Genomic DNA, 12,542 nt, shown 5'->3' with positions numbered 1-12,542 from the left:
GCAGGGGGGCGAAGCTCCCTCAGCCTGGGGGTAGCCCAGGCAGGATCGGGGCACCAGTTCACCAAAGGGTTCAGAGTAGCAGCCGTGTTAGTCTGTATTCGCAAAAAAGAAGAGGGGGGCTTGGGGCACCTTAGAGACTGACCAATTTATTTGAGCATCAGCTTCTGTGAGCGAGACAGCTCACTCCAGCGGATGCCAGTTCCTCAAAGTGACCGTTACCGCGCACCTACAATTTCACTTCCTTGGGGACAGGGCCCACGCACGTGCTAAATGTTAAAAACGTATTGAACCCCTTCACACTTTCAGCACCAAAGCAATAAAGGGACTAGCAGCTGTGTCATCTTGGCCTAGGTGCTGATGGTTGTATACACCCTTTTAATCTCCATACTAACTCCCCCCCAAAAAAAAAGCTAAAGAAAAAACGTTTTGAGAGTGCAGTGTGGTGGCAGAACTGCAGAGCTACAAACAGTTTGGCCATGGATGTTTCAAAGACGGGCGTTCTTTCAAACCTTTACAACTAAACCCTGACTTAATACAGCTTTGAAATGTCATTAGGCAGAAGAAAAATGCTGCTTTTAACCATCTTAATTTAAATGAAACTAGCCTAGAAACAGTTTCCTTACCTTGGCAAATTTTTTAATTTTTGCCTTTATTTTTCTAGTAGTTTACATTTAACACAGTACTACACTCAGGTGGTTCTGTTTTTTTTGGCCTCTGCTGCTACCACACTGCATACTTCCAGTTCCAAATGAGGGGAGTGGTTGACCCGATCAGTTTGTAATGCTGATCTTCATAACCCTGTGGTTCTACTGTATAATCTGTCTATGCTACATCTTAAAAGGGCCATTATTTTGGTCATCTTCAACCCAAATAATAGTAAGCCACAGCTCTTTTCTGTTGTATAGAGAGTTGAGGGTTGGAAATAAAGAGACGCCACAATCAAGGCTTCATGAATAATTTATTCCATTTGAATTTTTTTTTTTTTTAAAAGTATAAACTTTTTCATTTCCTCAATCACAATTTGTACAACTCAGTGTTTATGGCATTCGGCAGCAATAGTGTTTGTTCCTTATTTGATTTTATGTCATATTAAATAAGAAGACTTGGACCATTAAATGTGTCTGCTGAGTGAGACCTTAAAAACTCCCTTAAAGTGACCCAGCTGTTTTGAGAAGATTTATGAAACTGACATGTCCAGTAATGATGCCACAATTTGCAATTTAAACCCAATAGCTTTTCAAGGTCCTCAAATCCAGTTTATTTGGAAAACCTAAAGCTATATTAAAACTTCCTGAAAAAGTGACCCTGAGGATTATTGTAGGTCCCAAATCCAGTTTTACTGTAAATGAAGTTTCACTCCATTGAAAATAAAGAGTACACCCACAAATAAGATTTTCTAAATATAAGACATAGTTCTGATTCCTTCAATTAAGATGAAAAAAATTAATTTTTCCACCTCAGAATTTGTGTCAAGATAGTTTGTCATACAATTTCACGTAAACTGAGAAACTGAGTTCTCAGAGGAAACCCAGACCAAAACATTGTTTCATGTAACATTACATGGATAATATTAACAGACTGATATGCTATGCCATAGACTGTTGCGCAGCAAATTATACGGTGCAATAGCATTTAAAAAAATCTTTTCATCTATTAAATTTGAATGTTTTTAAATAATGCAACATAATATTTTGACAGTACAGTAACAACAAATAGTGCTTGATTAAAGACATCTGCAAATCTTTGTAGCAACACATGAAGTTAAAAGTCACCATAGAAGGTAAATATGAAGATGAAAAGAATATAGTAATAGAGTCATCTGTGCCATACTGATAGCTGAGCAAGAATATAGCTGAGGATTTTAGTGATAACTTTAATTTTAGCCATTTCAGAAAATGTTAGAAAGTTTTAAAAATTACAACTACTTAAAAATTTAAGGATTGTATGTAAGTACACTTGGTGGCCCACTGGCCAAATAATAATGTGTACAAGAATCTAATTCATACAGCATTAAGTCCAGATGAGTGAATGGCTTGCATAAAGAGAGTATGGCTAGATTTTTTTGACTGGCTGGAAGGACACCATATGTGGCTATCATTTGAAATCCAAAATACAAAGGAATAGGTGAACTTATACAAAATACTACTAAACAGAGAGCTTCACAGACCAACACTAGGAACAAGCATTTTGAGAAGTTGCTGCTCGAACTGTCAATGATCTGTATAAACTCTGCTATAAAGCTTGCACCTTCTGATCAACTCTACTGTTAACTGGCTGTGACAATATTATTGTTGTCAGTAATTAATCATGTCCACTTTAAGAGAGGAAGGGTTAATCATTACAAAGAAATTTGATTCATAAAAGGTGAAAGTAACTTATTTAGAAGTAAGCCAAATATGATAGTTAGCTCCTTGGTGCCGGCAGTTTTGATATGTACATTGCTGGCAATGGATGCCACTGGGAAGTTAAAGTCTCCCAGTACAAATGGTTTCTAAAAACACTTCAAAAAGGGGGCTTCTGATATTTTCCTAGTGGTTAATTTATCAGTTTATATTTCTGACTGCATATGAAAAAAAACTTTTACCAGCAGTTCTTCCCTACAGTTGGGGAATTTCAGAGTACATTCATTTAACTATATAGTATGAACTGGACCTCAGCATTCAGGCAGCTGGCTCATTTATGAATACAAGTCACTGTCAGATTTTAAACAGCCCACTTCCAACAAGTTCCAAGCTAAAAAGGTGTGTTAACATTAAGATAGGTTTTGAAATCAGCCATCTGGCAACACTGAGCTAAAAATATTGGATGTAAGCTTTGAAAATTCCAGGCTTAGGAGCATCTTTTCCCTCAAAAAAATCTCAGCCACACTGAAAAGAAAAAGCTACTACTGAACAAATATGCTAGTCAATATGTGGTGTGTTTTAGCATAATCAAGAAAAATTAATGCAGAGACCCAAATTTTTTTTAACTTTCATATCAAAATAGGCCGACTTCTGATTGCAGTACTGTTATTTTGAAGAAATGATTGAAAAAAATCTGTCACCAATTGTACATTTTCTTTATACAAAATAAGACTGCTAATATTGTATATATAGAATATTAGCAAAGAGGTTATGTTTGTTCACATGAAGTGATATTTCAGGCAAATATTTTGTAGTTACAAAACATGATTTTCAGTAAGATACCAAATTTAGTTTTGTAAATACAAGTGATTTTTTGTCCTTGTAGAGGATTAACAGTGGGTGCACAAAGGGATTTTAAAACTGGCTCCTTAAAGACTTTATGGGCAGGATGGATAGTTCAAGTTGTCCAGTGAGACCCAGGTGCTAGGCTAACATGGGTTCTCACATCAGACTGACACGGGCATCGCAAGAGTAAGTTTTCTGTCCGGCAGTCAGGGGGTGAGGAACAAAGGAAGAAATTGCTCACGAGCACCCGTAGGGGCCATTTTAGAGCATTACAGATTTGGCGTGTGCAAGTCAAGGAAGGAAGTGTTAGGTGAGGGGAAAATGGTGATTGTAGAGGAAGAGGCATATGAAAGTCCCATGACTCCCGAGTCTCTTCCTTAGGGAGGCCTGAGCCTCGTTGGCACATGCCTTGGCTGGAATCTGGAGGGGAAGTCCATACACTGGAGCCTGGGACCCTCACCACAGTGCCAAAAATAGATCAAAAAGGAAAAGGAAAATGCTTCTTTCACTAGTGGAATAAAATCTGAAAACCAGAATTCACTGAAAATCTATATACACCACATTTTAGTCAAACATACACCAATCTTAAAGTCAAGATTGACTGTTTTTGCATTTGTAAAATGGCTAGAGCTGGGCGCAATTTCAGCCTACAGGAGTCTTTGGGGCAATTTCATCTTATGTTTTTCTATACCTACATGTTCCATCTGATTTGTGACTAACACAAATCTTACAGAACATGATGCAATTCCCACTATGCCAAAAATTCCTGGTTACCTACACTGGGTAGCAGAGATTCTTGTAGTAATAAATCTTTCCACAGTAAATGGAAAAGGTCTGAAAAATTGGCCACAGCCCTGAGCCATAACACAAAATTAAATTGAAGAGTTTATTCATTTTATTCTCACTACAAGTTAAACCACCTACAATATCACTTATATATTGCCATTATGTTACTCTGTAAAGGTGTGATATAAAATGTTGTAAGACCCGGTACCTTTTCAATTTATATAAACACAGTGAACTTCATTACTGTACATGTACTCTGCAACTACAGCTTAGCTGTAAATCCCCCACACACAATGGTATGGACATTAACCCCTCTATCCCCCTTAAACTGTACATCAAGACAATACAAATTTACTGTCCCCACCCACCCCCTTACAAAAAAATAATACTCTAAAAGCAACCTACTGCAACTTTTAATTAAGACGATTACATATATTTTAGACCAATTGCTTTAAAGCAAGAAGGCGGTATAAACCTTCTAGGAAAATTTTTATAAAAGAGGTTAAGAAATATAAGACAATTTATACATTTAAAAACTTACAATAAATAAGAGATGCAGGCATTTTCTGAATACTAGGTACTATAATCCGATACAAGAACATCTTGATGTTCTGAAGCCATAGGTTGAAACCTATTGTTCCTCACGTCTCTTCTCGTCTCCATGCTTTTAATATTGATTAAACATGACTGGGTACTATGGCTCATTACTTTTCACAAATACTGTGACTGGGAAAAAAGGGTTAATTTTGCCACTAAAATGTTATAATACATTTTGACTGATCAATCATCATTCTGAAAAGAGTCCTGTAGAGTCAATGAAACAAAGACAGCAGGATTATGTGCCCCTCAGAAGTCAAAACAATATTTGTTGGAAGTAACAAGAATTATACCCCATCACAAATAACTTGAACTGAGAAGAATTATAACTTAGTCCTGCAGTGAAATATCCCTTTTCCTTGTTCTCTTCTTGCAAAGTTCAGATGAAGATCACAGCATATTCATGATAAAGTTATACAACTGATTCAGCACCACAAAATGAACTGGGAGACATGACCGTCTGTCCTGGGTTGCGGGATCACAGGTTAGCCAGGAGAGTGCATTGTACTGTTCCAAAACAAACCTGTAAAGCAAAGAGACTTCCATCAAGCTATACACTTTCCATTACCATAATTTTCAGACAGTGTTCTACACACAATCTCACAACAAACCAACTTCTCCAACCGCTAAACATTTATGCTGTTAGAGTTAAACTAGCCAGGCTTATGAAACAGCTAGCCTTCAGAGTCACTCTTCTCGAAACAGGTCAACAAGGCTAGGCAAAACATTTTTTGTCCGTGTGGCAAAACAATCAATCAATCATGCTACCCAGATGTTCATGTCATTAGATTTAAAAAAAATCCAACAAAACTAGTTTATCTTCTATCGATGTCTTACATCTAATATGATTACATGCCTGCTCATCTCTGCTCTGAGCTTTTCCTATTCCCACAGCACCTCCAAGCCTCTTGCCTAACTGCTTCCTTGGTATCTCTCTTCCATTCATCAATGGATATTGATGGAGATACCATGGAATAGAGGGGGACGATCAATGGATATTGATCGTCCCCCTCTATTCGACATTGGTGAGGCCTCATCTGGAGTACTGTGTCCAGTTTTGGGCCCCACACTACAAGAAGGATGTGGATAAATTGGAGAGAGTCCAGCGAATGGCAACAAAAATGATTAGGGGTCTGGAACACATGACTTATGAGGAGAGGCTGAGGGAACTGGGATTGTTCAGTCTGCAGAAGAGAAGAATGAGGGGGGATTTGATAACTGCTTTCAACTACCTGAGAGGTGGTTCCAGAGAGGATGGTTCTAGACTATTCTCAGTGGTAGAAGAGGACAGGACAAGGAGTAATGGTCTCAAGTTGCAGTGGGGGAGGTTTAGGTTGGATATTAGGAAAAACTTTTTCACTAGGAGGGTGGTGAAACACTGGAATGCGCTACCTAGGGAGGTGGTAGAATCTCCTTCCTTAGAAGTTTTTAAGGTCAGGCTTGACAAAGCCCTGGCTGGGATGATTTAGTTGGGGATTGGTCCTGCTTTGAGCAGGGGGTTGGACTAGACGACCTCCTGAGGTCCCTTCCAACCCGGATATTCTATGATTCTATATTCTTCCCCTGGGACCCTTACACCTGGAATTCCCTTCCTCTTTTGTTGCATCCAACATTCAGCCTCTTTCCATTAAGATCTCACTACTTCTAATCAGCCTACCTACAATATGCTAAAGTGATGCTATTTTAAAAAAAATAGCACTACTTCATGACTAAATGCATCTTTTAGCCACTCAGAGCAGTGTCTGATTTGTGTTGTCCTTCATGAAGCACTAAGCATACTCAGCATTCAATTAATAATGAATAAACCTTACAGCAAAAGAGCCAAGTTGATATGCTGCAATAAAATGTGGTTATGCAGTTATATTATTAAAAATATTTTGTTTCATTTTTAAGTAATAAAGCATCAATACCTGAGAACATCAGAAGTTTGATTAGAGTCAAGTGGGTGGGAGTGTTTACTGTGGAGTAGCTCGTCTGATTGCACTGAAGGCACATGGAGGTGCAAAGAGGCCTAAAAAGAGAACAGGCACGTTATCAGACACCCTTGCATTAGTTACAATTTAGACATCCCTGTTCCTTTACAATATATACACCTTCTTTGGAATTACTTCTTAACATCTGACACAAAGCGAAACAGTGCTTTAATTTTATGCATTCAGCTAGAACAGGAATCAGAAGAACCTACATATATTCTAATATGTTTTATTTTTTGATTAATGCATTATGCTAAAGTTATATAAGTATCTTAAGATAGGATGTAAAGAATCTCTTCACCTACCCCATTTCATTGGGTTGGGAGATACGGCCAAGATCCCCATTTAAAAAACAAACAAAAAACAAAAATAAAACAAAAAAAAAAGGGACTGAAGTGGATGTAACTCCACTAAGTTTATCCACTTACCCCAGGGAAGTATTTGGCCCAGGATTTCTAAATGACATCTTACCAAGATTTTGCATTACTATTGCTGCCCGTAAAATACTGATACCTCTGTAAATCCTAGCAAACTGAAAGAATTAGCGCAATTTACAATAGAAAACAACTACACAAATGAGGTGGTGTAAAAAAAAGCCACAAAATATTGTAACCTTCAGAGTTCTCATTAGATCATATTTTGGTACAAGTACAAAAGTTTTGCATATTAGAGTCTTAAACCAAAAGTCATACTAGCGTATTAGTAGCCTTCCTAATCCAACTGTTTTTTATTAGCATACCACACAATGTCTGAAAAAGAAAACAGCAGCATCAGCATCCATATAATGGAACTTTTGCTTAACATGTGGCATGGGGGAGAGCTACTTTTATTCATCTTTGTTTCAGGTTAGACATATAATTTTGTTATATGACACAGATATGTATAATCCTAGATTTGAGCAACTCAAAGTTTGAAGGTACAGCAGAACTGACTTGATTGTGCCAGACAAGAAAATGGAAGTGACAACATACACATGATGTGAGAACCTTTTCTGGATAGATGAGCCAATGTCTACCTAGGACTATGAGCCACTTAAACTCTTACTTGAGGAAGACCAAAACAGAATATAGGTGTTATGCTTTATCCATGTCTCTGTACTAGACTACATTTTCCAAGTTTAACCAGGTAGTTATACTAGATCTTTCCTTTTTGCATTAAGGGGCAGAGGCAAATTTGAGCCAGGAATCTGAAGAAGTCTAGCCAAACGCTTAGTGTAACAACTCCTCACAAGATACAGCGGCATACACCTATTAAGAGAAAGAGTAAGCAAAGCTGCAGTTGCAAGAGGAAGGGGAAGGGGAACATCACTCTTGTGAAACAAATATGTGAAGAGGCTATTCAGAAGAGAACAACACTTCTGAACTTTTCTTGCTCCGGTTAAAAATGTCTCATTTTTGTAGAAAGAACAAAAACATGCAAACTGGACTGGTTTCTAAGGAAAACAAAAATTGTGCATCTCTCTTGGAACAAAGCTAAAATTACTGTATTCATTTGCTTCAAAAAGAGTTCAGAAGTCTAAAATGTTGCTATTCAGATCCTACATTACACATTTATCTCTAAATGCCCACTGAATGCTCAGGAAAAGCACTGTACAAATTGCTGAAGTACAGTACCTTAAGAAACAGGGGACACTGATTTTGTGCTTGAGGACATGCTGACCAAAACCACTCAGGCAATGGACCCGCTTTGGCAGTTGATACAAAGTAACCAAGGGCCAATGGTTGTTGCAGGATATTTGTTACTTCATCATGGGATTCTGTTGAAAGCAATCTATCTGTACCTTGACCCTAAAAGTTGACAAATATCAGGAAGAAGCAGAGTTAGTGACAAACTGGAACATTTAGTTATGCTATTAAATCTGCAGCTTTCCAAATTCTTGGATCAAATTGGACTGAACAGCTGAAGGGCAAGAGGTCATAAGAACCTGGTATTCTACAAATGTCATCCTAATTTGAGAAATCTAAATCGGTAAACTCTGGTATTTACTTTGTAATAGTTACCTTGCCCATTTCACCTCCATGGGGGTAATGGGATCCTGGTGAATGTACAGGGGATCCAGAAGGGGATGCAGGAAGGATATTAATAATATCAGGATCAAGGTCATCTCCAGTGTCTAACAAATCAAAGATACCCATTCCATCTGCTCCATCTTGAAAAAATGAAGGACAGTCAGTCAATTTCTATACCTTCATAAACACACAATATGAATAGATCTTGTTTTGAAGTCAACAAGTCAGCAGATTTGCGTTTAGTAACCTTACTCCCAACATACACTTTTCCCCCCACAATAAATAAACACACACACACACACACACACACACACAATCACTAACCGTTGTTTGTATTGAAGGCCAAGTCCAAATTTTCAGTGGTATACGTCGACGATGCTACTTGCACAGAGGCAGACGTAGGGAACACAAGTATATGAGTGCATGATGTGTCCTGTGGGGTATTCAGCTGAGATGTCTGCATATTTAAAGTAGTGCTGCGTCCAAATACAGACCCTGTTGACACGGAATCTTTAAAGATGGAAAAGAAAAAAAAATATATATTTTCCTTGAATTTCATATTGTCAAGAGAAACAAGTCCCCATAACCAAAAGAAAGGAGCAGTTTTACAAATACCTGGCATAATAACAAAAGACCCTTGTGGTTCCATTGCCACCAAGCAAGCACTGAGAATGCTGGGAGAATCTGCAGCAGATATACCACACATCCTACACATATCTTTCAGTCTCTTGCTGAGGGACTGGAGGTTTCGGCGACTCAGCAAACAGCTCCAATCTAGGGATATTAAGTCATATTAATTTATCTACCCAGAAAATAGTTTGTTTTGAACTTTGTTTCATAGAGTAGAAAACACAAGGTGTTCAAAATAATTCATTTGTATAATGACTTTTCGTTTATACTAATCGTCAAAACCATTCAGCTGCAAATTTACAAAGGAATTGTCAAAACATGTAGTTATGTTTGTTTGAAAGGGTGGAAAAGCCAAATTATCAGACTATTTATCTTTGTGAGTTAAACAAAAGTCAAAGCTTTTAAACCAAGTTTCTACACTCAACAGCTCTATTACCTTTTAACTCTCCATGACCTATCCTTCCTAAACGGCCTATTACAACTCTCCATGGCAATGAACTCATCTGCACAAGTCCCAAGCACCATTCCCAGAGTTTTTGGAGACCAAGTCTGCGGGCAGAACCTTTTTTCCTACGAGCTCTAGGATTGTGGGAGAGGAGGGAGAGAGAAAGGAGGAAAAAAACAGTAAATGAAAGATTTCTACTCACACTTAGAGCTAAAATGTTTATATATCTAAACGACTACTACTTATTTAGTGTTAGCCTGATTATCAGCAGCAGACGCAGGAACGGTGGTGTTCAGCCGCAAGTTGTTTTTTTTTTTATATCCTAAAACATTAGGCAAAGTTTACCTACTGAATTATGTAAATATTAAACATCAGTATAGTAGACAGTTTCTTTATTTGATCAATCTTATTATACTGAAATCAAAGTGAAAAAAAGCTTGCTCTTCCTTTCCTGTATGATCAGCCTTCAATTTATATGCCAGTTAAACAAACAAAAACACACCACACCACAGAAAAACTGCATTCAATTCTACAGAAATGTAGTTCCACAACAGTACCCAGATAATACTACTTATATTCAGCTGCTTGAGTTAGTTTTTCTATATAGAGGTTCCACAAAATTAATCAGAAGTCTCTATACAGAACCACTATCCTAGAAGAATTTTGATCCAGGAGAAAGGTGCGAAGTTCTGGAAATATTCAAGATACAGGTGCTGAGTGAACAGAAAAGTTTTGCTTCTTACCTGTTTGGTACATCGATATTAATTATGCACGTTTCTAGCAGTTCTCCATAGAGATCTGTGCATGACGCAAGAAGCCATCTTTGATCATGAGATAAACAATAGCCCACAAAAAGCACATTATATTTCTGTCCAGCCTCCCCAAAAGTTTCTCCTAACTCTGTTTGCTTGTCCTTTACAGGAGCCAGTATAAAAGGAGGTGTATAGAGTCGAATACACTCTGGTCTCTGTAAGAAATGCAATAGAAAATTTAAGCACCAAAGGACAGCTAATCATTAAGAACTATGATTCTTTAATCATTAAAAACAAAGACCATTTACCTAAAAAAAGATAAACAAGTCATGGAAATGTACATGCAATTCTTCCATTATTCCCTAAATGTTTACCAAAAGATCAAGTTAATCTTTAGCACTTTTTGTAACCTCAAGATACTCACATCGGGGCTCTTAAGCGCAGTTTCCATTGCTAAACCTGGGCCAAATCCAGTCAATGTTTTCACATTGGTTGAAGTTGGAAGTGGTCTCCGACACTGTGTAAATGCTGAAAATGCCAGAGATTTTAAATGTTGGGTGTAGATTTGCCTATCTTCATGTTTCACAGGTTGTAACAGGTACTGACACGGGACAATCTAAAAAAAGGATTGAAAAACAACATTACAACCAGTGTGTAATTTACACTGAAAAATTATTACCCTCTCCTCTTCAGATTTTAAGTGCTCTTTAAAAAAGTTCTTTGGCTAATGTTTTTAAAATTACCCTCCATAATCTGGCCTCTCCAGTTCCATACAACTTTCTGGCTTTCCTCTCTCCATTCTGTTATAGGATGTGAGGCCCTTTCAAGCAGTCATCTCACTGGATGAGTCAGACCAGAAGTGTAAGCACCCTCACAATAAATGCCTCTCTCCACCTACAAGACTTCCAGTTGCCTAAGGTCTTTTATCACAACAAACGTCTGATGTCTGGAAGTCAGGAGTGCTGGATAAAGCTTCTTATAACTGTCAGTCTGGGAAGTAGGAATTACTAATGATGGGACATCCCAAGGCTACTTTTCTCCCCATTACCATTAGCAGAATAGAGCACAAGCTTCACTGTCTAATGCCAGACTGAAGTTTAAGGAGACTGTTACAGGATTAACTTTTGATAAGTCCTGCTGTGAGATACTAAAATGCTCTTGAAAATTTTACTGATGATACTTCTTCCCACAATTTAAACAGCAGAACAATTATAGATATTGAATCCAAAGGATTCAATTCACCATGAGGAAAATACTATCTTCTCCAAAACCAGCTGAAATGAACAGTAATTTTTACCTTAAAATTTTTTACTAAATGTTAACTACTTACCTGCACAGAAACTGTACTCCTGATGTTAGGAGGAAGAATCTGAACCATCTCGAGAAAGCAACGAAGAAGCCCAAGGGTCCACACATTGGATGAGTTGCTATGCTCATCTTTCTTTTCATAGGTAAAAGGATCAACTATATAAACTACAATTGCAGGTGGATAGGAGACAGCATGTGAATCTCCATCTGTAGGCACTCCAACTTTATCACGATCCATAGTGCTGGAAGTTAATTTGAAACCAATTGCTATAAAAATTCTGTTTTATATAAAAGTATATCAGATTACACAGTATGTATTACATTAAAGAAATTTGATGGCACCCTCTGACTAAGTGAAAAGAGCTTCTTTGCCTTGAGTAAGATGTGAGGAATGATTCTATCACATCTTTACTGACTTCAGTTTAGTGCACAAACTCAGCGGTGTTGGTACCATTAACTTTTATTTTATTATTTAGCTCTGCAGTTCACCCCTCTCCATCACATGAGTTCATCAGCAATTTTCCCCATTGCTTCAACTGGTAGAAGAAGCAAGGTATCAACCAGTTCCCAATAAAAGCAGTCTATAAGTACAGCTTTAACACCAAACCCAGAATGTATTCAACAATGCAAGTTTTATTCTCTACTTTCTTCTCTCTTGAATATATAAAAAAAACCCTGCTTATTAATTTGGTTGGAAGTAAACATTGTGAACATAGTTGCAGGGTGGAGGGGTTGCTATTTTTTGCACCCCAGCAGTTATTCAAACCTCTTACAAAAAAGCGATTTTTAGAGTTGGGACCCAACCTGAAAAACTGGGTTCCAAACCTTCAGAGTCTTAGGGCTGTAGTTCAAGC

General features: G+C 37.7%; 1 protein-coding gene across 1 annotated transcript in view; it reads right to left on the bottom strand.

Annotated features, from left to right (window-relative positions):
* Positions 1-939: 939 nt before the first annotated feature.
* Positions 940-12,542, bottom strand: part of MED13 (mediator complex subunit 13) — an 80,123-nt gene continuing 68,520 nt past the window's right edge. Inside the window, exons 21-30 of the mRNA XM_077836990.1 lie at positions 11,711-11,930; positions 10,805-10,996; positions 10,372-10,595; positions 9,620-9,762; positions 9,169-9,327; positions 8,878-9,063; positions 8,545-8,693; positions 8,158-8,331; positions 6,482-6,582; positions 940-5,094 (exon numbers count right to left, since the gene is read on the bottom strand). Of these exons, the coding sequence (XP_077693116.1) occupies positions 4,962-5,094; positions 6,482-6,582; positions 8,158-8,331; positions 8,545-8,693; positions 8,878-9,063; positions 9,169-9,327; positions 9,620-9,762; positions 10,372-10,595; positions 10,805-10,996; positions 11,711-11,930 (1,681 nt within the window). The 3' untranslated portion in view covers positions 940-4,961. The remainder of the gene's footprint in view (positions 5,095-6,481; positions 6,583-8,157; positions 8,332-8,544; positions 8,694-8,877; positions 9,064-9,168; positions 9,328-9,619; positions 9,763-10,371; positions 10,596-10,804; positions 10,997-11,710; positions 11,931-12,542) is intronic.

Source organism: Eretmochelys imbricata, chromosome 17 (assembly GCF_965152235.1).
Source record: "Eretmochelys imbricata isolate rEreImb1 chromosome 17, rEreImb1.hap1, whole genome shotgun sequence".
NCBI lineage: Eukaryota > Metazoa > Chordata > Testudines > Cheloniidae > Eretmochelys > Eretmochelys imbricata.
This window is presented reverse-complemented; position numbering and strand designations above follow the sequence as displayed.